Below are 25857 nucleotides of genomic sequence, written 5' to 3'. Positions count from 1 at the left end.
GGAGGATCTCATACTTCTGAAGATGGAGTTGAGTTTGGAAAAAGGGAGTGATGCAGGGCTTCAGTTCTGTCTGGAAACATTTGGGGAAATGTCCAAATGGGGGTGGGGGTCATGTGGGGAAGGGGAAGGAAAAGCCATGAAGAGGATCTGATGCCATGTTCAGTATCCAGACGCTTCAGTTCTTGGATGACTATGGCATTATGGGTCTGGATTCAGATTGCTTGGGTTTGAGACCATGTGCTACCATTTCTCAGCTGTGTGTCTGTGGGCAAGCTACCTTACCTCTCTGAACCTCAGTCTCCACATTTATAAAACGGAATAATAATAGTACCTGCTAGGATTGCTGTGAGCATTAAATGAGATAATGCATATACATTGCTTAGAACAGTGCAGGCACGTAATAAACTGATAAGAGTTAGATGTTATTATTTTTTATATATGCTATGTCCCCACAAGCTAGCCTTTGACACACTGGGAAGTAGTTAACCTTTCCCCTTCTTACTAGTTGTTTCATCCCAACGTCCAGGTCTCTAAAATCTTGCTCTCTTCCTCCATCAATATCTGTGTTTTTGACAAATATTTATGAAGGATATCCTGTCGGCCAAGGACTGTGCTTGATGTTGGGGATTTACAGAGAATCCCTGCCTTCAAGAAACTCTTGGTCTACATGGTGATCCAGTCTGTAGAGTGGTCTGGGCAGATGTCTGAGAGGGGGCATCAGAAACGGCTTAAAAAAAAAATCAGTGGCTTTTGCAAACTATACACACTCAGATTCTGGTAAGAAACCTTCCACAGGGGCGCCTGGGTCGCTCAGATGGTTAAGCGTCTGTCTTCGGCTCAGGTCATGATCCCAGGGTTCTGGGATCGAGTCCCGCATCGGGCTCCCTGCTAGGCAGGGAGCCTGCTTCTGCCTCTGCCTCTGCCTCTGCCTCTCTCTCTCTCTCTGACTTTCATGAATAAATAAATAAAACATTAAAAAAAAAGAAAAAGAAACCTTCCACAGCGTACGACAGTCCGACTCAAAGTAATTGTGTGTCATGAGAAATAAAGAAATAGTGGTGATGTTTCCCATGTGAGTAGTCTAGAGGCAGAAAAAAGTAGAAAACCACTGGTCTAGTTATTCTCATCAAAAGATCTGACAAAAAATTTCATCTTGAGTATAATCAATGGAAAATTACAAAGAAATTTATAATTTAACAGAAATAAAAATCTTAAGATAAAATCATAAACTAGACTTGGATTTTAAGGGCCTAGTCTAGAGTAGGGAAGTAGGGAATAGCAGGCCTTTCAAGAACCTCTGAAATTATAATGTGTCTGTGGCTTTCCATGCTCACGAGTTTACTAAGTGAACCCATTTTTAGTTCTTGGATATCTTTTATCGTCACAGTACTGAGAACACCACCCTTTTACTCTCTCTGGTCTCTTCCTTCTTCCCAGCGCAGGCTTCAGAAAAGGGGTTCCTCAGGTAGCAATTACCTTCAGCACTTGGAGAGCGCCCTCCATTTTAATGCATCCACAGCCTTCTCTGGAATCCTATAACTGGGAATGTTTGTGAGAGAGAGAGAGAGAGGAGGAGGGAGGGAGAGGGAAAGGCAGAGAATGTGTTGGTGCCCATGTTCCCAGAAGGGAAGAAGGGAGGGGCAAAGTTGGCTTGAGAGTTCTATTTAATCCCCTTTGGCTGCATTCCTGGCTTCAAGAAGCATAGACAGACATTGGTGGAGAAGAGGCTAGAGTCACTGGGCTGAGATAGACATGTTTTGTTTGTTTCTGTTTCTTAGCCACTGGATAGGAGCAACACTGAGTTAGATTACAATTCAAGAATCAAGTTTCAACAAAAGATAAATTAATTAAATTAAATTAAAAAAGAAAGATATTACCACTGAGGAGGACAGGCATTAATGCCACTTTAAAGCTGTTTTCTTCTAACACTGTATGATTTTATTCTATGTAATAAGGATATTATTCTTTTTTTTAAAAAAGATTTTATTTATTTATTTATTTGACAGAGAGAGAGAGACAGCGAGAGAGGGAACACAAGCAGGGGGAGTGGGAGAGGGAGAAGCAGGCTTCCCACGGAGCAGGGAGCCCAATGCGGGGCTCGATCCCAGGACCCTGGGATCATGACCCGAGCCAAAGGCAGATGCTCAATGACTGAGCCACCCAGGCGCCCCAGGATATTATTCTTTATAATGAAGTGTAATGATGAACTGTTCAGATAAAAAGGATGAAAAATTCACAAAAGCCCTATGAATACCCCATAAACTCACTCAAACCTTTAAAAAAAATCAAAGTAGATTTTTTAAAAATAATATTAAATATAGTCTGATTACAACACTAATATGTTTTAATTGTTGACAAAATAAAAACAAAGACAAGCATATACAAGAAACTAAAAATCACTCAAAATCCCAGCATCCAAGAAAAACACTGTTAACAATTTAATGTATTTGTTTCCAGTGAGTTTTTGCTGCATATACACATATATTAATTTTAATAAAAGTGTATCATAAACTATATATTGTTTTGTAACTCAGCTCTTTCACTAACGTAATACCATGACTATTTTACCGTTACTAAATATTTTACATAATTTTATGTATTTTTAAAAATGTTTAATTTTTACATAAATCTTAACATGCACATGTGACAAAATTCAAATGATATAAAAATGTATTCAATGAAAAGTAAGCCTCTTTCCTACCTCTCTTTTCTAGCCACCCAGTTCCCCTTTCAGAAGGCAACCTTTTTACCAGTTTCTTATGGGTCTTTCTAAAAGTATACTATACGTTTATAAGCAATTACATATATATGTGCATATACTTTAAAAAAATTTTTTTATTTATTTTAAGCAATCTCTATACCCAACGTGGGCTTGAACTCACAATCCCGAGATCAAGAATCGCAAGTTCTACCTACTGAGCCAGCCAGGTGCCTGGCATATACTTTTTTTTTTTTTTTAAGAAGAATGGTAGCATAGTATACATACTATTCTGTACCTTGCTTTTTTTTTTAAAGATTTTATTTATTTGAGAGTGTGAGAGAGAGAGAGACAGAATGTGAGAGGGGGGAGGGTCAGAAGGAGAAGCAGACTCCCCACTGAGCAGGGAGCCCAATGTGGGGCAAGACCCTGGGATCAGGACCTGGGCTGAAGGCAGACGCTCAACTGACTGAGCCACCCAGGTGCCCCAGCTTTTTTTTTTTTTTAACTTAACAATGAGTGTAGGAGATTCTTCCTTAACATAAAGATATATCTCATTCTATTTTTTTAAGATTATTTATTTATTTATTTGACAGAGAGAGGCACACTGAGAGAGGGAACACAAGCAGGAGGAGTGGGAGAGGGAGAAGCAGGCTTCCTGCTGAGCAGGGAGCCCAATTGGGGCTCGATCCCAGGACCCTGGGATCATGACCTGAGCTGAAGGCAGATGCTTAATGACTGAGCCACCCAGGTGCCCCATATCTCATTCTATTTAACAACTGTATAGTTTATTGTAGGGTTATGCCATAATTTATTTATTTATTTATTTATTTATTTATTTATTTATTTATTTTTTAAGATTTTGTTTATTTGACAGAGAGAGACACAGCGAGAGAGGGAACACAAGCAGGGAGAGTGGGAGGGGGAGAAGCAGGCTTCCGATGAACTGGGGAGCTCGATGCGGGGCTCCATCCCAGGACCCTGGGATCATGACCTGAGCCGAAGGCAGATGCTTAATGACTGAGCCACCCAGGCACCCCGCCATAATTTATTTAACCAGGTCCCTATTAATGGACTTTTAGGGTTATCCTAATAAGTTGCTATTACAAACAATTGAATAACCTTGTATATATATAAATACTGCATATGTCTATAGGATACATTTTTAGAAGTTGAGGTCTTAAAGTATATGCACTTAAAAATTTACTAACTGGTTCCAAACTGCCTCTCATATAGAGTTGCCCCTGGTCTGTATATGCCTTCTCCAATGCAATGCATTGTCAAAATATTTTATTTTGGCCACTGTGATAGATTAAAATGGTATTTCATAGTTTTAATATGCATTTCTCTTATTAATAATGAGGTTGTGCATCAACCAGCCATTTTGAAGAGCCATTATAACATCATTTTATGATGTTATATTTTATGAGAGCACTTATTGAGGTATACTTTACATACACTGAGTGCATAAATCTTATGCAAACGGTTTGATGAATTTTATAACATATTTTGACACCCATGTAACCACTACCCAGATAGGAATCTAGAGTATTTCTATCACCCCTGAAAGCTCCTTCTTGCCCCTGCCTGTTAGTATTGCTCCCAGGCATCCAGTATTGTGACTTCTATCACTAGCTAAGTTTTGTCCTTTCTTGAATTTCATACAAAGGGAATAATACAGTATGTGCTCCCTTGTGTTTGAGTTCTTTTACTAACACACTTTTGAGATTTATTGATGTTCTCTTATGACATCATTTTATTTTATTTTATTATTTATTTTATTTTAAGTAGGCTCCACGCCTACTTGGAGCCCAATGCAGGGCTTGATCTCACGACCCTGAGATTGAGACCTGAGCTGAAATCAAGAGTCAGACATATAACCGACTGAGCCACCAGGCACCTCTATTATGACATCATTTTAAATAGCAACAAAGAATAAAAATATACACACACCATTATTTAATCAATTCCTTATGTTAACCAGTCCCCTAAATATTATTCTTTTCAGTTGTTTTCAATTTCTTGTTATTATAAGACAGTGTGATAATAAACATTCTTGTAACTAAATATTTGCCAAAAATATTTTCGTGGTATAAATTCTTAGAAGTAGAACATCTGAGTCATTGGATATGTGCAATTCACGACTTTTGATTATGTATTTCTGAATTGCCCCCATAAAAGTTGTATGGACTTACTGTCCTACTAGGAAAGGATGAAGGTGCTTATTTCAAGGAAATTATACCTCCTTGAACCCTTATCTACACTGGGTATTCCAATTAAGTTTGTGTCTTTCAATTCGATAAGTGAGTAACGACATTACTGTTTTAGTTTGAATTTGTATTTTTCCATTGTTAGTACCTAGATTTGTCCATTTTTTTCTCTTGAGGTTTATCTTTTTTGTTACTAATTTATGAGAGTTCTTTATATAGTAAGAATGTTAATATCTTTGAAAAACTTAAAATTTTCTTTTTTAAAAAATATGCATTTTAATTTTAGAGAAGTTTCTTTTTTTATGTTTATTTATTTATTTAAGTAATCTCTACACCCAATGTAGGGCTTAAACTCACGACCCCGAGATCAAGAGTTGCATGCTCTTCCAACTAAACCAGCCAGGTGCCCTTAATTTTAGAAAAGTTTTCCATCTAAAAAAAAAGAGAAGAGAAACTCCTAAAATTCCACTGTCCAAGGATAACCACTATTAACATGTTTTTTTGTTAAAGATTTTATTTATTTATTTGAAAGAGAGACAGAGAGAGCATAAGCAGAGGGAGGGGCAGAGGGAGAGGGGACAAGCAGTTTCTCTGCTGAGTGCAAAACCCAACACATGGGGCTCAACACATGGGGCTTGAGGACCCTGAGATAATGACATGAGCTGAAGTCAGACGCTTAACCGACTGAGCCACCCAGGTACCCCTTACCATGTTTTTCTAAGCAAGGTGTACATCTATACAAATACATTTTTTTTTTACAGAAATGGAATCATCCTTTACATACTTTTTTGTTTTTTACACTGCATACTATTTTATGTATTTATTTTTTGCATACTATTTTTTGATTAACAGTATTTTGTGTATACCTTGTCTTGTGATTACATATTTTTCTATAACATCACCTATAATATTTTACATTTTTAATTTAAAAGCAGTATGTTGTTACTGTAAAACATTTAAATATCACACACAAAAGATGTTGCAAGCCTGTTACTCTGCTCTCTGGTGATAACCACCATTAGTAGGTCTGCATGTAGTCTTCTATGTCTTTTTTCTAAAGCTGTTCTGTCCATATGCTTTTAAAAAAATATAATCACATTACACACACTGTTTTTATTTTTTCACTCAATTGGGCTTGAACGTGTCAATATATGTAAACCAACCTCACTCATTTTAATGGGAGTAGAATATGGAGGTATCATAATCAATTCTGTATATAGATGGAATATTGTGAATATTCCTAGAGCCACTGTCTCCAATTCTGGCCAATAAAAGTTTTATGATTTTCCTTAATTAGTTAAAACATGTCTCCCAAACTCTGGTGAACATAGACTTAGAGCTTTACATTTCAGATGGATAAAGATGGGCTCTGCAGTAAAACAATGTGACAACTAAGTCACAGGCTCTTTTTTTTAAAAAAAGGTTTTATTTATTTTTAGAGAGAGAGCATGAGAGGGGGGAGGGTCAGAGGGAGAAGCAGACTCCCTGCCGAGCAGGGAGCCCGATGTGGGACTCGATCCCGGGACTCCAGGATCATGACCTGAGCCGAAGGCAGTCGCTAAACCAACTGAGCCACCCAGGTGCCCCTAAGGCATAGGCTCTTTATACTGAATGGCAGGAAAACACGACTGAGAAATTTGTCACTTGTGATGGAGAACAAGCATAGTCTCATTTAATCTTACCAGAGATCTTCCCTTTAGTATGATTAGATAGTGAATATATTCTTTGTTTGGCTCCCCAGGTTGTAAATATATTGTATCTTTAACATCTTATCAGCTCACACGATTTGTAACATATAACCTAAATGAAACAAAATACTTGTAGGTCAGTGATTTGTTTCAGTTTCTCTTTACTTAAAGTTAATTCCTTAAAAGGAAACCCAAGTTTCTGATTTCATGTATTTCTTTCACAGAGAGAGCTTGTGTTAATGTTTGTACAACAGCTCAGCAGCTTGGTATATGTATATTTCATTTATGTAATAGGGAACATACTAAACATATGTCCCTAACTTGGCATCTTTTGCTTAGTGCAAGATCCTTCCATATCAGGACATATGGATCTATTGAGGAAGATATTTTTAAACCTAGAGGTAGATTTTTAATGTGTTTAAAGATTTTATTTATTTATTTGTCAGAGAGAGAGAGCAAGAGCACAAGCAGGGGGAATGGCAGGGAGAGGGAGAAGCAGGCTCCCCACTTAGCAAGGAGCCTGATGTGGGCTCCATCCCAGGACCCTGGGATCATGACCTGAACCGAAGGCAGACGCTTCACTGACTGAGGCACCCAGGCGTCCCTAGATTTTTAATGTTAATGTATTGTTTTGTACTCTCCATGGCCTGTGGCCCTATTGTCTTTTCCCGTTTGGTTTCCCAGGGAGGGGGCTGGAGTGGTGGAATGCTAAATCATCACGCCAAGGCTGAGATCCCCTCACACAGTCTCACGCTGTGACACTTCCCAATGGCACTCTCTAGTGCATGGGATCAGCTCCTGGTGTCAGTACTAACTTTTGTTCCTCCTTCTCTAGCCCTCCTCATCCCCCCGGATCATCCGCGGATACAGATGGCTGAAAAACCAGATGCCTTCTCAGGCTAATGGAAGGGGGCTGCAGTATTTCTTTTCCCTCACATCCTGACTGCCAATGTCTGCCCTGTTTTATTCCCATTCTAGGGGAAGCCATATGTCTTTGACCGTGTGTTCCCCCCAAACACGACTCAGGAGCAAGTTTATCATGCGTGTGCCATGCAGATTGTCAAAGGTAATCTGTATTATCTTTGTAAGATGTATTTTTAGAATGTATGTTTTCAGGTTCCCCATTCCTTACCCCACTTCTTTCCACCAGTGCTCTTTCTCTGCTGTGTCTTCCAGATGTCCTTGCTGGCTACAATGGCACCATTTTTGCTTATGGACAGACATCCTCAGGGAAAACACATACCATGGAGGTGAGGGTTCTGACTTCCATGAGGGGTGAGGAGCTGGGAGTGTAAATGAGAGGCCACGGAATCTCAGTGGGGCAAGATCTAAGAATCAAGCTTGCTTGGTCTGGAGGATGAACCGAGGGGCAGGAGTATAGTGGAACTTTAGTGAAATCCCTCCAGCCTGTTACAGTTTTCTATCCTTTCCACTACTCCAGTTTTCTTCTTTTGATCTGGAAAAGCAGCTGCACTAATATTCCAAAAGGCCACTCAATTCTCTCATCTTTCCAGTAAGAGGTAGACATGGCAGTGACTGCCTCCAACCTCAAGATGGTCTTTTTATCCACTGTGACCTTTGTGTTCACCTGCATACCTCTTGAGTTGTCTCATTCTTTCTGAGTCCCAGCCTCATTCTGGAATACCTTTACTCCCCAGGGAAAGCTGCATGACCCCCAGCTGATGGGAATCATTCCTCGAATTGCCAGAGACATCTTCAACCACATCTACTCCATGGATGAGAACCTTGAGTTCCACATCAAGGTGATCATGGCATGACAGCTGGGCATCCTCAGATGGGGCTTGGGAGGGGAACAGCTAGAATGAGCCTGCTAAGGACCTGGACACCCCAACTTATTTTCCTGTTCTGGTTACCACCGTTCTTCTCTGTCAAGATACTCTCTTCTGCTCTTTCTCTCCTGCTACTACCATTTGAGCAGGTCACATTCACTTGAGATCCCTGGGTCAGGTTTAAGATAGGCCCTCTTCACTTTCTCCCTGACCAGGTTTCTTACTTTGAGATTTACCTGGACAAAATTCGCGACCTTCTGGACGGTGAGTGATGTTTAACCCCATTGGGCAGTGGGGGTGTGAGGAGGGCAAGGAAAAGAAAGCTCACATTGCTTTTGGCAAGAGATGAAGAGGACACACACTCTCATACCCGTGTCCCTTGCCCCCATTCACCAAAATTTCCAAAAGCAAAAAGGGTCAGAAGAGGGAGCTTCGATATCCAGGCCTATACAGTAACAGCCTGAGGCCAGTTGGAACATTGAGGCTACAATCCTGGAGGAGGAGAAACTGACTTTCAGTGTGTGCTGGAAGTTTAAGCTTCATGGGGAAGTCTTTCTCTTTTTTCATTTTTAAAAATTTTTTTTTCAATTTATATATTTACTTACTTAGAGAGAGCGCATGAGTGGTGGTGGTGCGGTGGGGTGGGTGGGAGGAGCAGGGGGTGAGGCACAAGCAGACTCTGCACTGAGTGCCAAGCCTGACACGGGGCTCAATTTCATGACTGTGAGATCATGACCTGAGGCGGACTCAACTGACTAGGCCACCCAGGCGCCCCTCTCCTTTATTCACATAGAAGAGACTACTGTCTCAGTGGGCTACAGGGTACGAGTTGGGGGTGGCGGTACTAGCCTTGCTTACCTGCATTGTCTTGATTCAGTGACCAAGACGAATCTGTCTGTGCATGAAGACAAGAATCGGGTGCCATTTGTCAAGGTGAGAGTGGGGACAGGGGCACCTGGGTGGGGGTCACTGCATTGAGATTTGAGGTGTGGCAGGAGGGAAGACCAGAGACCCGGAAATTGGAGGGCAGATGTCTTGGAGGAGTGAGATGTGCCAAGGGGCTGGGGAGAGTCTGAGGGCTCGGAAAAGACAGTTTTGAAAGGTTGTCTGGTCAGCGTGCAGGTAATATAATCTGCAGATTAACGTTTATGGGTCACTGTCCATTCGCCCCCTGCAGGGTTGTACCGAACGCTTTGTGTCCAGCCCAGAGGAGATTTTAGATGTGATTGATGAGGGGAAATCAAATCGTCATGTGGCTGTCACCAGTGAGTGGGGATCTAAGGGGCTCTTGAGTCTGGGAGCTTGCTGCTTGTCTGTGTGCTCTGGGACTGAGGGACTGGAAGTGAGCAAGGGCAGACTATGTCCTCCAGAAGAAGAGGCTTCTCTTGGGTGTACGACCCAGGTGCCTGGGAGACGCAGTGGCGGGGCTAGTCCTGGCAGGTTCCCTTTCTCCCTGGGTCGGCCAGTGGTCAGTGGAGGCTGGGGGCTGAGGGCCTCAGCTCTGTAGGTGTCAGTACAGGGACCGCCCTTCCCTCTGTCCTGCAGACATGAATGAGCACAGTTCTCGAAGCCACAGCATCTTCCTCATCAACATCAAGCAGGAGAACATGGAGACCGAGCAGAAGCTCAGTGGGAAGCTGTATCTAGTGGACCTGGCAGGGAGCGAGAAGGTTGGGCATCTGGGGGTGGGGTGGGTAGGGAAGGAGGTCTGGGGGGGTACTTTTTAAAATCAAAATAACTCTTTGATTGAGATATAATTCACATACCACAAAGTTCACCATTTTGAAATATACAGTTCCATGGGTTTTAGGATACTTGGAAGGTTGTGCACCCATCACTACTAATTCTAGAACATTTTCATCACCTGTTAGCAGTCACTCCCTATTTCCCCCTCCCCTAGCCCCTGGCAACCACTAATCTACTTTTTGTCTCTGTGGATTTGCCTTTTCTGGACATTTCCTATAAATGGGATGGTATCATATGGGGGTGGGAGGGGGTGGCTTTTGGCAAGAGGGCTTAGGGTAACAGAGGAAGGGCCTTGTCTGTTCTCTTCCCCTGTCTCCTCCCCTCCTTGGACTGACTTCCCCTGAGTAGAGAAGAGGCCACAAGAGCCCTCTCTCCCCCTGCAGCTCTCATGACACACTCATCCCTTAATGCTCTGGTAGGTCAGCAAGACCGGAGCAGAGGGAGCCGTGCTGGATGAGGCAAAGAATATCAACAAGTCACTGTCAGCCCTTGGGAACGTGATCTCTGCACTGGCTGAGGGCACAGTGAGTGTCCCTTAGGCCCTGTCCCGTCATACCCAATGCATGGGGTGCGCGACCCCTAGTCAGCACCAGTCTCCTTCCTGATTCCCTTGTTGAGTATTTTTCTGATTCATGGTCTCCCTCCTCCCCCAGAAAAGCTACGTTCCATATCGTGACAGCAAAATGACACGGATTCTCCAGGACTCTCTGGGAGGAAACTGCCGGACAACTATGTTCATCTGCTGCTCACCGTCCAGCTACAACGATGCAGAGACCAAGTCTACCCTGATGTTCGGGCAGCGGTCAGTGGCAGGGTCCCTACTCCTGGGCCAGCCCCTGTTGCTCTCTCCCCTCCGTGTCACGCAAGCCTTCATGGAGGTCTCATCTCCCTGTTCCCCTCACCCAGGGCAAAGACCATTAAGAACACTGCCTCAGTGAATCTGGAGTTGACTGCTGAGCAGTGGAAGAAGAAATATGAGAAGGAGAAGGAGAAGACAAAGGCTCAGAAGGAGACGATCGCCAAGCTAGAGGCTGAGCTCAGCCGGTGGCGCAATGGTTAGAGAGGGTTCCACTGGGCGTGAGAGGTGGCGGGAGGAGGAGGCTGAGGGGACCAGTGGCGCCTTGTCGGGGGCAGGGCTTCAGGGCAGGCCAACCTCCCAGGAGGGCTGTGTTTCTGGAGGGGTGCAGTCGAGTGGTGTGAGGGAAGTGGAGAGGGGGCTGACCGCCCTTATCCCATCCCCCAGAAAATGTTGAACGTGCACTTGGCAACAGAGATGGAGACCTGCCTGGAGGTCTTGGCGTTGAGGAGTGAGGGAGGAAGGACTTCTGGATGCAGCTTTCTCTGCTCCCATCCCTCACCTTATTCTGCCTCTTGGCCAGGAGAGAATGTGCCTGAGACGGAGCGCCTGGCTGGGGATGAGGCAGCCCTGGGAGCTGAGCTCTGTGAGGAGACCCCTGTGAACGACAACTCATCCATTGTGGTGCGCATTGCGCCTGAGGAGCGGCAGAAATACGAGGAGGAGATCCGCCGCCTCTATAAGCAGCTCGATGACAAGGTGAGGACACCCGGGGCACAGAGGGGAGGTTGGTGGGATGAGAAGGGAGGGATTAAGGAATTCGCTTGTCCTGCCTTCTTCTTTTTATTTTAAAAAAGGGACAAATGCTCATTATTGAACCTGTGGAAGAGAGCCCTGAGTAATGTTTAGAATTGTTGAATCACAATATCATACACCTGAAGCTAATAAAACACTGTATGTTAACTATACTGGAATTAAAATTAAACTTAATAAAAAATTGTACTATTAAGAAATTTAGAAGAGGGGCGCCTGGGTGGCTCAGTTGGTTGGGCGACTGCCTTCGGCTCAGGTCATGATCCTGGAGTCCCGGGATCGAGTCCCACATCGGGCTCCCTGCTCAGGGTGGAGTCTGCTTCTCCCTCTGACCCTCCCCCCTCTCATCCTCTCTCTCTCTCTCTCTCTCTCTCTCTCTCTCTCAAATAAATAAATAAATAAAATCTTTAAAAAAAAAGAAATTTAGAAGAGAAATAAAAACATATCGAAGAAGATGTAAGTCATCCATCATCGCACCATTCATAAATAATACTATGAACATTCTGCTTTTCTCCATACGTAGAACATGCAATTGAGATACACTGTATATGTAACTTTGCATCTGATTTCTTCATTCTACATTGTATAAGGAGCAGTTTCCTACTTTGTTAACAATTCTTTACAAAAGTATTTTTTAAATGGCTGCCTAACAGTCCATTTATCAAAATGTATTGAACCATTTGTTTATTTCTAGTCTTCTAAGGCTTCTAGTCTTCTTTGCTTTTAGTAGCTTGTTCTTGCTCTTGTAAGTAATTCTGAAAGCACTATCTTTGCCTCTGAGGCCCAAGACTTTGCTTTTGAAAGATTTGATTAGAATGGAGCACTAAAGTGGGATTTCTAGGTTAGAGGACATGCACTTTAACCTAAAGGCTTTTGCTGTGTATTGTCAAGGTTATATCACCTTCCAGGGAGAAAGGAATTTGAAAGTGAGGGCAGGAGTGAGGCAAGAGACTGAGGGAAAAACTTCTTTTTAGGATATGGGGTTTCTAACTCAAAGCCTGAACTGTCTGGATTTTTGTCAGGATCCTACCTCTGCCCCACCTCCATAAGTCCAGACTCGATGGAGCTTCCCTTCACTCCATCTTCCCCCCTTGCCTCCAACAGGACGATGAGATCAACCAGCAGAGCCAGCTCATAGAGAAGCTTAAGCAGCAGATGCTGGACCAGGAAGAGGTAATGGGAAGGAGGGCAAGACATGAGAGGAAAGCGATGTGTGCCCTAAAAGGCATAAAAGACCTTTTACAACCAGATAGAAGAAGGGCTTAGTCTTCTGTGTCGGGCTTGGTCACCCCCCCGCCCAAAACTATTGAAGTCTGGGGACTTAACTGGGGCTTTGTGTAAAACACAGATTTGGAGTCTGGGTGCTTCTTCCTTCTGTGAAACCTACAGCCCACTTCCTCTTGATTCTTGCTTTGACCCTTGTCCCTCTCCTGGAGCTCTGCCCTCCAGGCTTAGGGTGCCAGAGAGGCCCCATCTGGGGCAGTGTTCTCGGCTTCCCCAGACCAGGGGGCCATAGAGGCGGTCGCTGGCAGCAGACCCCCTCACGTGCCTTGCCTCTTCCTTCAAGCTGCTGGTATCCACTCGAGGAGACAACGAGAAGGTCCAGCGGGAGCTGAGCCACCTGCAGTCAGAGAACGATGCTGCTAAGGAGGAGGTGAAGGAGGTGCTGCAGGCCTTGGAGGAGCTGGCTGTGAACTACGACCAGAAGTCCCAGGAAGTGGAGGAGAAGAGCCAGCAAAACCAGCTTCTGGTGGATGAGCTGTCTCAGAAGGTGGTGAGTGTTTGACCGGGGTCTAGGAACCCCCTGGCCTCCAGAACATCTGCCACGTCCCAAGGGACCTCTGTGCCCCAGGGGCCACATCACACTCGTACCTCTGCCCTGCTGTGCTGTGTGCTAGGGGACACTCTCCCGCCCTGTCACCACCCTTCGCCCTCCTGACCCCTGTCTCTCCCAGACCCTTGGGCAGGGCCTGTGTTCTCTCTGTAGCAGCCCTCGGGGTCATATACAAGGCAGAGGCTCTGCCCGGGCTAGGGAGGGGGGTGGGCAGATGGCAGCGGGATGACATGAGGGGCTGTCCCCAGGCCACCATGCTGGCTCTGGAGTCTGAGTTGCAGCGGCTACAAGAGGTCAGTGGACACCAGCGGAAGCGAATTGCAGAGGTGCTGAATGGGCTGATGAAGGACCTGAGTGAGTTCAGTGTCATCGTGGGCAACGGGGAGATTAAGCTGGTGAGTGGGGCTGGGGGCAGCAGGTCATTCTTGCTCTGGGCACTGGTGGGAGAGGCAGGGGGGCACCACCCAGGCCCTCAGGGATACTGAGGAGGGTGGGCCAAAGAGCCAGGAAACATGCCTTTAAACTAGACCCGGGAAAACAAGTAGAATTTGCATAGCCTCAGCTGTAAATACACCTTCTAGAGGGTGCTGAATAAAAGGCCATAGAGATGTGCATATAGCTGGCATGAGAGGTGAGGCACAGAGCTGGGAATGAGATACGCAAATCCGGAACAGTGACCATCGGGCTGATCAAGCAGATCAATGTGACTCCAAATCACATTGCTTTATAAGATGGAAGAGGGTGACTGTCAGAATTGGATCTTTAAGTGCAGGGAGAAGGATTTAGTATGAAATGCTAGGTGATAGCAGCTAAAAGTTGTTTGGAAGATACGTGTGCCACCCGAGTCTGTGTGTGTGCGGGTGTGTGTGGGGATGGGCAGAATGCACGGGAATGGGAAAAAGCTTCCCTGCAGCCGAGAAGCACCTCTTCCTGCCCTCTCCCACCCTGCAGCCGGTGGAGATCAGCGGAGCCATCGAGGAGGAGTTCACAGTGGCCCGACTCTATATCAGCAAAATCAAGTCGGAAGTCAAGTCTGTGGTCAAGCGCTGCCGGCAGCTAGAGAACCTGCAGGTTGAATGTCATCGCAAGATGGAGGTGACTGGGCGGGAGCTCTCATCCTGCCAGCTCCTCATCTCCCAGGTGAGCGCCGGGCCCTGAGAGTCTTGGCATGCTGTGGGAAGGAGGACGATTCTGCGACTATGGGATAAGACTCCCAGCACCTGCCGTCATGTCAAGGGCCTAGGGTCAACCACAGTCCAGGACAGAAGAGCCTGGGCTAGCCGGGGAGGGTCCAGGCCAGGGAAGGGAAGGTTCAGAGGGGATACCACCCTCTGAGCTGATGGGGTCTAAAGGAAGGGTCTCCAAAGAAAGGGCCCCTGGCCCTGTGTCTTCAGGCCGGTGCAGCAGACGGGGAGGACCTGGGAGGAAAGCTGCAGAGGTCAGTGTCACCCAGCTGTGTCCTTGACTCCATCCCTCTTCTTCCGCTCACTAACCCTTCCCCCATTAGCATGAGGCCAAGATCCGCTCGCTTACAGAATATATGCAGAGTGTGGAACTAAAGAAGCGGCACCTGGAAGAGTCCTATGACTCCCTGAGCGACGAGCTGGCCAAGCTGCAGGCCCAGGGTGAGGCCTTCTTCAACCTCTAAACCACATGACCTGGGATCTGAGATCCTGGAGGCGGGCAGGGAGGAAAAGCCACAAACATCAAATAGACCTCCTAACAGCATGCTCCTCCCATGCATTAGACTGAGATTGTGGAAGCTTTGGCCTGTAGCTTATTGTACACAAGCCATGAAACCCTCCGTGGATCTCTTTTCCTGTCGTATCAAATCGCACTGTCCTAACCCAGAAGAATATCCCTGAGGGCCCATATCCCTGAAGGTCCATGTCCCCTGCCCTACCTACAACTCTGGTCGCAAAGTGAAGTTCTTTCTGGAGGAGGTAGGTGTGATGTAAGCTGTGCTCCTTTCCCTCTTTCCCTCAGAAACTGTGCATGAAGTGGCCCTGAAGGACAAGGAGCCAGACACACAGGATGCAGATGATGTAAAGGCGAGTGGGGAAGGGGCAGGGGGGCACAGCCGGGGCATAGCCAGGGCCCAGCACGGCCGCGCTGGCCCTCTCCCAGCTGGTGCCTGGGAGTCTGGCTTTGAGCGTGGGGTGGGGCTGTTTGCAGAAGGCCCTGGAGGTACAGATGGAGAGTCACAGGGAGGCCCATCACCGGCAGCTGGCCCGGCTCCGGGATGAGATCAATGAGAAGCAGAAGACCATCGATGAGCTCAAAGAGTAAGAGTCCCCCTGGGTGGCTCCGGCCTCCACGGCTCCCTCTTGGCCCAGGGTCTGGTTTGTTCACTTCCACGGGCCACTCCCCCTGACCATGCCACAGCTTTGTAGCCCAGCTCCAGGAGGCACGGGAGTGAGGACTAGTTCTTCTCCTTGAGCTCTTGTGATTGGGTAGCCCATGGCTTCTCACTCTGTCGTGGAAACCATGGCCTGCATCTGCCTCCGATAATTCGAAAGTAGATGCATCCATCAGTCCTGACCAGACCCACTTGTACCAGAAGGAAAACTTTTGCAGGGCTGGTTTTCCCTTTCCCACTCATTAATAACCTTTTTGTTCTCTCCAACACCTCCTTGCCCTCTGCAGCCTGAATCAGAAGCTGCAATTAGAGCTAGAGAAGCTTCAGGCTGACTACGAGAAGCTAAAGAACGAAGAACATGAGAAGAGCAGCAAACTCCAGGAGCTGACGTGAGTGATGGCCCAGACCACTACTCATGCACACCTGCAGAGGCAGGGCACGATGCAGGTGGGGAAAGGGTGGCCACAGGAAGCAAATGCCTCAGACGAGTCATAGGATGGGGTGGGGAAGGACCAAAAAAAAAAAAAAAAAAGGAGAGAGAGAGAGAGAGAGAGAGAGACGTTCAGAAATGACCTCTATTGAATATTAGCTGCCCTGGCCTGGAAAGATGCCTGTGATGTTCTGTTAAGGGTGAAAAGCAGGCTACAAAACAATATGAATGGTATGATCCCATACAATTTTTGTGGGATATACCTGCATAGAAGTAAGAGTCTGGAAAGACTGACACCAGAATGTTATGTTGGTTTGATCTGTCAGTAGTAGAATTATGGGCTTTTTATGAAACTCATCTTACTTTAGTTTTCTTTTCTAATTTCTGCATAGCAAACATGAGAAACTTGTATAATAAGTAATAATAAAGTCTAGATCAAAGGAATGGAGAGGGAGGAGAGAGGGAGGAAGGACAGTCCTGAGGGACTCTTGTGTTTCCTTCTCGCCCCAGATTTCTGTACGAGCGACATGAACAGTCCAAGCAGGACCTCAAGGGTCTGGAGGAGACAGTTGTGAGTGGTTTCCCTCTGTGCCAAGTTAACAGGGTGAGGTGGGGGCTTCATTTCTTTCCCTGACTTCTCCATAACCCCATTCCTTATACAGTGTCAGTCTGTGGCATAATCAGGACACATCTTTTCCTAAAGGATGAGTGATTCACCTGCCCAGATAGACTGACGCTTCCTATAATTTTAGAGCGAAAATATTGACCTGGTATTTGGCTACCCACAATGTGTCATCATTCTTTCCAGGCCCGGGAACTCCAGACCCTCCACAACCTTCGCAAGCTGTTCGTTCAAGACGTCACGACTCGAGTCAAGAAAGTGAGTGCCATCCTTGGAATCTTCCCAACCCCCGTACTGTCCCCTGCCCACAGGTTTCTCCAACCCCTGTGGCCTCCAGTGGAGATGGCTTGGCCTGGTGTGGGTGAGACCTTTTTGGCCTGGGACAGCCACATCTTTCCCCCCGTCTTTCATCAGAGTGCAGAAATGGAGCCCGAGGACAGTGGGGGGATTCACTCCCAAAAGCAGAAGATTTCCTTTCTTGAGAACAACCTGGAACAGCTTACAAAGGTTCACAAACAGGTAAGAGTAGGGGAAGGGGTGAAGAGAACTCTCGAGGCTAGGTGCCTAGGAGACCCAAATCCTCCGAGGTCCCTTGGGTTTAGGAAATCTGCTTTTGCATGTTTTCCTTACTTTTCCCTTTACTTTTCCTATGAATCCCTTCTTTATCCATGTTTGGTTCCACTTTTACCCTGTTCTTTGTTCCATGCCTGTTCTCCCTTCTCAAAGCTCCCAACTGCCTCTGCTCAAAGTGAAATCCCCCAGGCCTATGGATTTGGAGGGAGAGGTTGAAACTGGTAGAGGTTTCAGAGGCCCGGGGCTGTAACTACACAGGAGGGATACTGGTCAGAGGCAAGGAGAAGCCAGGGAAGTTGGGCTTTCTCTCACGGAGAGAACTCCATCTGCATAGGCCTGGGGCAGGCATGCAGGGTAATTAAAGGATGTCCTCCAGATGGCGCAACCAGCCCCTGGGTGGGCCTGGTTGAAACTCCTGTGTATTAAGTTGCTGCCTCTCTGTCCCCCTCCTTGCTGCTGCGGCTCCCTAGGTGGATGACTGGGTTTCAAAGGTATGGGGTGGGGAGCTAGAAGGGGCAGTCCAAAGGAGTCAGGACAGGAAATGTTTGGTGCATACAGAGCAGGAGCACCCTCGCTAGCGCCAAATATCTGAGCCTTGAAGACGTGCCACAGTGTGTCAACTGGCTCTTCTAACTGACTCGTGAAATAAACCCTAATCTATACTTTATTCCCTTGCTTTCAAACCCACCTGAACATTTGATCTAGACTCATATTCTCACTAAACCGGAGCTTAAATTTCTCATTGCAATGCCCAGCATATGTAGCAGATATGTGGCACATCTTTTTTTTTTTTTAACATAAATAATTTTTTAAAAATCCCAGAACCGTGGCCCAGTGATAATCTGCAGGGTATATTTATTTTATCTGGGCCCACAGAGGGCTGTACTATCATCTTTCCCCCTTTGCTTATTATACAGCAGTATAACAATGTAACAACATTCCGGAAAAGTTCAAAGTCCAGGGAAGAAACATTTGTAATCAGTTCTGCAGACCTATGTTCCTTTCTCTGTGTTCACTTTCCTTCTCTGTCCAGATGCATGCGGAATTGCTTGTTTTTTCCCAATATTTTTATTGTGGTAAAATACACATAAAATTTGCCACCAGAACAATCTTTAAGTTCAGTGGTATTAAATGCATTAAATGCACATTAAATGTGCAACACCCCCACCGTCCTTCCCCATCCCTGTCATCTTGTAAAACTGCACTTCTATACCCACTACCCAGTAACTCCCATCCCCCTCCCTCCCAGCCCCTGGCAACCACCATTCTTCTTTTGTTCTCTATGATTTTGACTCCTTGAAGTACTTCCTATAAGTGGAATCCTGCAGGATTTGTCCTTTTGTGGCTGGCTTATTACACTCGGCATCATGCCCTCCAGGCTTATCCAGTGTCGGATGTGTCGGGAAACCACAGACTGTTTCCTTTTTCCTCACTGAAGCCGCTGCCTCTCTCTGCTCAAAGTCCCAAAGACCAAAAACAACTCACCTAGATGACGGAGGCCGCCTCACAATGTCCTACCTCTGCAGACGCAAGACTAGAAAGGGAAATGAGAGAGATGTAGAAACTTCTCAGTTCACAGACTATTAAATAGCCAGGCCTTCAGCCCTAGTCTTAATTAAGCTGAACTCTTGTCACAGCCAACCATTGTTTACAATCTTTAAATTGTCCAAAGTGGAAGGGGCACTTATGTATTTCCAGGCTCTGCTCTTTCTCCCTGGGCTCCCTGCTCTACCAGCTTACCTGGTATCTTCCAAGGCCGGCTCCTGCAGGCCGGAGGCCCTCCCCCCCCCCCCCCCCCCCCCCCGTTATTGTGCGCAATCCTATAAAAAGATCAGGAAGTCTTCTCTGGCTGCAAGGTGGTTGCTACCCCTCTCTAGCTTAAATTAAATGGGGGAAAGACAACCCAGGAAATCCTTGAATGTGAAGGTAACGAGCACAAATGTTTGTGAGCCTTCAAACATTTTCTTTCCTTCCTGTGGGGTGCTGTGTGAATGTGTGTGGGTGGGGGGTGAGGGGGGCTCCCATGTTTCAGCTTCTGCTCCTGCTATCCACTGCACCTAACCTGCCCTCAAAACCGTATCCACCTTCCAGACTGCCCCTGCGCTCTTGCTGTCCCGCCCTGTGCATGCCTACAAAGCCATCTCTGGGTGAGGGGTGCCTCATCCCCACGGTTGCCCTGGGGCTGTTGGTCTGGCACAAGCGGTGAGGTATTGGGGGGTGGGTATCGAGGCCAGGAAAAGACTGGGACGGAGCACTGTCCCAAGAGTTCTGGGCTACAGTGGAGCTGGCACGTTTTGCTACTCAGAAAATGATGTGACTTTTTCATGCCTGACCACTGTTTGCTCCGGGAGAAGGAAAAAACAGGCCAGAAGAGCAGTTAGGTCAAGGGAACGAGGCCTTTCGAGGAAAGAGTGCTGTCTCCGTCTTCCCTGACTTGATTTCTCTTTATTCTCTCTCCCTGCCCCGCACCCCCACGCTCCACCGCTGGCTCTCTCTTGGGTCTCCGGCTTTGCCTTGGCCTCTTCCCTCGGGCTTACCCCACAGCTGGTACGTGACAATGCAGATCTGCGTTGTGAGCTTCCTAAATTGGAAAAACGACTTAGGGCTACGGCTGAGAGAGTTAAGGCCCTGGAGGGTGCACTGAAGGAGGCCAAGGAAGGAGCCATGAAGGACAAGCGCCGGTACCAGCAGGAGGTGGACCGCATCAAGGAGGCCGTCCGGTACAAGAGCTCCGGCAAGCGGGGCCATTCTGCTCAGATTGGTGAGTGGCTGTAGGTGGCAGCAGCCCAGGTGGAATTACCGCGGGGGGAGATCAGCACGTTCCTAAGGGTCAGGCAACTAGATGATTGCTTTCTCTCCTACCTCCACCCCAGCATCACCCCACTACCATCTCCCCAAAATGTATAAAAGTGAGTGATGTCATGAGCAGCTCGGTTCAGCTCCAGCTCCGTGACTTCCAGGACCGGGGCAACTGCAGGGAAACGGCCTCCTCATGGTCATTTTCCTTACTTTACCACAGCCAAACCCGTCCGGCCCGGCCACTACCCAGCATCTTCACCCACCAACCCCTATGGCACCCGGAGCCCTGAGTGCATCAGTTACACCAACAGCCTCTTCCAGAACTACCAGAACTTGTACCTGCAGGCTGCGCCCAGCTCCACCTCAGACATGTAGTGAGTGGGCCCCGGGCGTGGGCTGGAGTCCCAACCCAAGGCTCTGTGCTCTCTGTAAGGCATAGGTTGGGTCAGCTGCTGGCTGACACTTAATTCCTTTCCTAAGTAGCTTCATCTCAAACCCCTTCTCAACTTCACACCTACGGTTAGAAGGTGGGCATTGCCCTCTCAGCCTGTGGTGCTGTTTGTTGTCCTCTGTTCTCTGGGGACAGGAGGGGTGTACGGCTCCATCCCCACGGGGATTACGGGTCCTCAGATATCGGAGGGTGGGTGCCAGAGGCATCATCTCTCTCCTCTGCTCCACCCAGCTTTGCAAACTCCTGTACCAGCAGCGGGGCCACATCTTCCGGCGGGCCCCTGGCTTCCTACCAGAAGGCCAACATGGACAATGGTGAGTGAAAAAGATGGGTGACCAGCCTTTGGGATCCCCAGGGCAAGTTGAAAAGTAGAAGAAAAGTAAGTGACCCTGTGCCTACAGCTTGAACGCTGCCCATCCCTTCAGGGTCTTGGAGTCTTAGAAGTAGATTCCTCCCATTGCCGTGCCTGTCCCCACCCTCCTCTGCCTTCCCCTTTCTCCTTTCCTTCAGAAGGGGTCAGGGAGAACTTTCTCCAACAAAATGATCAGGCAGCTTGGGGGAGTTGAAAATACAGAGCCACAGACCCAGGTGGCAGCTATACTCCAAAGTCTTACCTTTTTCTCTAAGGGGTCAGGATGAGAGAGGGTTTGGGGAGATGGCTTCTAACACCCCGTCTCCTTTTTTCTTCTCCTAATCCTGTATTCTCAATGATGATGTCTTCAGGAAATGCCACAGATATCAATGACAACAGGTACACCCGTCCCCATTGCTCTTGAGTTCTCTGGGTGGGACCAGAAGAAATGGTTAAATTTCCCTCGTGCCCTACTTAGAGGTTCTCTGGAGCCTGCAGGGAAAGGAGGAGGAAATGAGGACCATTCTCGTCATCACCGGGTTGTCCCGAGGAGCCACTCATCCCCTGCCTCTTGGTACAGAGAGCACATCCTCTCCTCCAATCCCACCTGTGGCTTCTCTCCACTCCGTCGTGGGGGCTGGGGGAGTGCCATGGCCATCTGATGACCTGGCTTTGTCTCCTTCCTTTGGGAACTCTGTGATCTTGGGCGAGTCAGCTCCATCTCTCCAGCCTTGGTTTTCCTTGTATTCCTGTAAATCCTGAATAGTCCCTACCTTTTGTTGTCTCACAGGGATGCTATGAGAGCAAAGTGACAGGGATGTTTTCCTCTATTCGGAGCTGACAATGCTGGGTCTGTTCTTCTAGGAGTGACCTGCCTTGCGGCTATGAGGCTGAGGACCAGACCAAGCTTTTCCCTCTCCACCAAGAGACGGCAGCCAGCTAATCTCCCTCATGGACTGCCGCATACCTGCACTTTCAGGTAGCTTCAGGCTGCTTCCTCTGACCAGCCTCCGGTTGCCTCCTGTCTGGCCCTCAGCCTCTTTGTTTCTCCTGCTTTTTTTCATCATCTCAAAACTTTTACTATATAGTCGTCCCTCAGCTCCTGCTTTCCCTGCCTGGGGGATAGGCCCCTCCTGGCCCCCAGGCTCCGGACACTGACCTCCCCTCCTCCCCCGCTGATGCTTTCCTTTTGGCCAAAGCAGTAACCACAGTACTGCTTTTCGGCCACTAGGGGTCACTGCCACATGTCAAAAAGAGTGAGCAGGGGTGATGTCCGTCTAGAGCCACACCCCGCCCCCCCCGGAATGTAGTGGATATTAGGAGACCTTGAGAGATCATCTCAACCCCCTGTCTGCCTCCACCCTAAAAGAATTTTGGATGGATAGGTATTTTCTGAACCAAGATACCTCCAGTAAAGGAGGTGTTGGCTTCATTCCTGTACCTGTGTCCCATACATCTCCTATCTGCGTAGGTCACCAGTAAGCTTTAGGAAATGCCCCAGGAGGTCTGACTTGTTGTCTCCACACTGCAGCGTCAGCACTCCCCTGCCACCTTGCTCCGTGGAGGTAGTAAATAGCTGTGTTCCCCCTCGTAGCCCCCTCGTTCCACCTCTGTCCCCAGGTCCTCTCTTCCAGCAGCTCAGGCACCTTCCCGGTGCTTGTGTGTCACCAGGCTTCTCACTGGCTTTAGGGCCCAGAACTAGACATTAGGAGCCTGTCTTATTGTCCCCTTTGGATCTCTGGAGAACGAGAAATGAGAGGAATAGGGCCAGTCGCTCACTGGGCTGCGTCCAGGCCAAGCCCTCTCTGGGGGCGTTCCAGGGTAGTAGGCCAGGCACACAGAGGCAGAAGGGCGTGAGGAGCCAGGGAGGAGGGATGGGGAAGAAAGAGGAAGGCCTGGGGGAGAGGAGCAGGCCCTGGGGGAGTGGTGTCCAGTTGGTGGCATTAAAGGAACAAGACTGTAAGTCGAAGTTTGTACAAATGCCACCCTGTTCCTGTTGAGTGGCTGGGCTGCAAGGTGGTTCCTCACAACCTCTTTCTCTTTCTTCCCCAGTTTCTAAGAGGGCCTGAGGCCTCTCCTCTCAGCATGCTGCAAACCTGTGGTCTCTGATACTAACACCTCCCTCCCAACCCTAGTTGTTCAACTGTACTGTTTGATGTCTTCTCTTACTCTGTACCTCTTTGTACTCTGTATCTGTATATCAAAAGCTGCTGCTATGTCTCTCTCCTCTCTGTCTTACTCTCTAAGTATCTAATGATGTATTTAGCAATTTCTAAGCATAGTATACTCACTCTCCTCATTTGGGGCAATAGGGAGGAGGGTGAGTGTTTCTTCTTTCAAACACGTGTCTCTCACACTGAGTGGTATTAGTCATGGAGATGATAAAAGGAAAAATGGGAGCTAGAGGGCCGTGACCCTTCACACACACACACGCACGTGTACACACGCACGCGCGGACACACACACGCACACACACAAAGCCTTAAGTGGAAGAATGTCTTAGCGTCAGAAGAAGACACAGAAATAGACTCTCCCCCTCCTTTTTCACCGACAGCACAGGGGAGGGTAACCTGGAAGGACTGCTACCTGACACGTAGAATTTTCTTCATATACCCCTCAACTGAACCACCCTCCCTTTTTGTACCTTTTGCCTTCCTCTTCCTGTCCCCTGACCCACTGCCCCGATGACCGAGGACATGGATTGTTCAAGGGACCATTTCCCTTTCTCCTCAAAACTCCTTTTGATATTCTCTGCCCCAGAACTCATGAACAGAACCTAGAGTTGCTTTAAAGTATTTGGAAAACCTGAGGAGGCAGACCCTTCCCAACAGTCTGTCAATGGCTGCTCATATGTCCGGTGATAGTTACAGGCACGTGTAGTCAGCGAATTGCTTCTGTGGGGTTGGGGGTGAACAGGCTGGGAAATTCCAAGTATTTTTTGCCACAGTGATGAGCTGGATTCTTTTCTCTGTCCCATATTGGGCTGCATGTTCTTCTCACGTCCACCTTTTGGTTTGGGACCTTCCAGTTCATTGGCAAAATACCTATCTCAAGATGCTTTCCTTTCCGGCTAGAGCCTGACTTTTCCCCATGATGCATAAAAAATTTTTTTTGTTTGACAGAATTCCTTTGATAATGTCCCCATCTGGTTTTAAGTGCACTTTGAAGAAATGGGCAGAGCAGATTTTCCAGACGGGGGGGGGGGGGGGGGGGGAGTTCTCTCCCCCCAACACTGCCCCATGTAATTGATAGGACTGTTATTTTGGTTTCAGACATCCTTTCCTTCCACATGGTGCTAAGGTGGTTTTCTAGGTAACTACAGGGGTGGAGAGTGGAGGTCAAAATCAACAAAGTCCAAATCAAGAAAGTCTGGTGTCCAGACACCCAGTCTTATGTAGGATGGAAGAACAGGATCCCCCAGCAGCAGGGCAACCATCACCTAGCTTCTAAGGCAAGAAAGAAAGCTTGGGGTGAGTGCCAGCTTATAAATGCAGGCCGTATTGGCCTGGGACCCCTTCAAGGGAAAAAGTTCCTTCTTCCTTCACCTGTTGGGCCCCTCTTAGCAATTATGGAAAAATGCAGGGAAAAATCTACCAGAAGGGTGTAGAGTAAATCCAAGGCAGCGATATTCAAACATTTTTAAAAATAAATCTTATATAGAATCCTGATATAAAAAATAACCCAAAGTGACGCAAACCTGGGCAGTTTACATTTTCTTGATTTGGTGGAAAATGCTTCGTTAGTGGAGGAGCTCTTGAATGGTCCTAAGAGTTCAGAACCTGAGGGTTCTGTAGAGTAGTTTGCAAGCCACTGCTCTGAGGGAAAGGGGTTCAGCTTGGCTCCCCTGCCCCAAGCCCCTAACTCAGAGCAGAGAGGGAAAGGCCCAATGGGAGAAGAAGGAAGATGCCTGTGCACCTGTGGACTTGAGCTAATATTTGCCAACAGGGCAGCTGAGAAGCCAGTGGGCTTTATGTAATCTTGCCACCAAATAATTCTTTTAAAACGCATAAGAAAACGTGAAGGTGTTGGGCAGATGAGGAGAGAGATGTAAGGGGAATCTAATTCACTTACATAAATAAGAACACGCACGCAAGGCCTTCACCAGAAGCTTCACTCTACATCCCCCCCACCCCAGCATCCCTTTCCAGAGAGCCAGGGTCACCACAAGGGGCACCTGGTCTGCCCACTCACATCTGCCAAAATGTTGCATGCCAGTGTGGAAGACAAACCAAGCCGCACAAACCCCAGTGTGTATTTACTTGATGTACATAGATACCTTGAAAATAAAATAAATTCAATGATGACTCCGTGGTGTTGTAAATCTTTATCCCTTCCCGGTCCCACTCCCTTACTTGCATGTAATGGCATTTGACACAGCGTGGTATATATCCTTCCAGATGTTTTTCTATATATTTACACACGTTTGTTTGTTTTCCCCACTTGACAATATATTCTGGAGAACTTTTCGTGTCATTATACATAGACTTACCTCATAAAATAGGGGTGCCAGTTGATTAAGCATCCGATTCTTGATTTTGGCTCAGGTCATGATCTCAGGGTTGTGGGACTGAGCCTGTGTTGGGCTGCACTCAGCATGGAGTCTGCTTGAGAGAGTCTCTCCCTCTGCGCCCCTGTCCCCCGCTTGCATACTCTCTCACTCTCTCTCTAAAAATAAATGAATCTTTAAAAAAAAAAG

The 25857-nt window shown here is 47.3% G+C and overlaps 1 protein-coding gene across 2 annotated transcripts in view; it reads left to right on the top strand.

Annotated features, from left to right (window-relative positions):
* Positions 1–25465, top strand: part of KIF5A (kinesin family member 5A) — a 29436-nt gene extending 3971 nt beyond the window's left edge. The window contains exons 2-30 of one of the 2 annotated variants that reach the window (XM_073900779.1): positions 7575–7662; positions 7773–7846; positions 8255–8359; positions 8602–8650; positions 9264–9319; positions 9564–9651; positions 9932–10056; positions 10552–10656; positions 10786–10934; positions 11039–11187; positions 11512–11687; positions 12846–12914; positions 13309–13515; positions 13824–13970; positions 14527–14715; positions 15083–15200; positions 15562–15626; positions 15751–15860; positions 16222–16323; positions 16875–16935; positions 17173–17244; positions 17401–17505; positions 18030–18050; positions 20104–20320; positions 20579–20732; positions 21041–21123; positions 21533–21560; positions 22026–22140; positions 23214–25465. In XM_073900779.1, coding sequence (XP_073756880.1) covers positions 7575–7662; positions 7773–7846; positions 8255–8359; positions 8602–8650; positions 9264–9319; positions 9564–9651; positions 9932–10056; positions 10552–10656; positions 10786–10934; positions 11039–11187; positions 11512–11687; positions 12846–12914; positions 13309–13515; positions 13824–13970; positions 14527–14715; positions 15083–15200; positions 15562–15626; positions 15751–15860; positions 16222–16323; positions 16875–16935; positions 17173–17244; positions 17401–17505; positions 18030–18050; positions 20104–20320; positions 20579–20732; positions 21041–21123; positions 21533–21560; positions 22026–22104 — 2991 coding nt within the window. In that variant the 3' untranslated portion in view covers positions 22105–22140; positions 23214–25465. The remainder of the gene's footprint in view (positions 1–7574; positions 7663–7772; positions 7847–8254; positions 8360–8601; positions 8651–9263; positions 9320–9563; positions 9652–9931; positions 10057–10551; positions 10657–10785; positions 10935–11038; positions 11188–11511; positions 11688–12845; positions 12915–13308; positions 13516–13823; positions 13971–14526; positions 14716–15082; positions 15201–15561; positions 15627–15750; positions 15861–16221; positions 16324–16874; positions 16936–17172; positions 17245–17400; positions 17506–18029; positions 18051–20103; positions 20321–20578; positions 20733–21040; positions 21124–21532; positions 21561–22025; positions 22141–23213) is intronic. The other variant, XM_073900780.1, reaches the window with a different exon arrangement.
* The last annotated feature ends 392 nt before the right edge of the window (positions 25466–25857 follow it).

This window comes from Callorhinus ursinus, unplaced genomic scaffold, assembly GCF_003265705.2.
Source record: "Callorhinus ursinus isolate GAN/ISIS: 27379988/994484 unplaced genomic scaffold, GSC_fseal_2.0 scaffold14, whole genome shotgun sequence".
Taxonomy (NCBI): Eukaryota; Metazoa; Chordata; class Mammalia; order Carnivora; family Otariidae; genus Callorhinus; species Callorhinus ursinus.
This window is presented reverse-complemented; position numbering and strand designations above follow the sequence as displayed.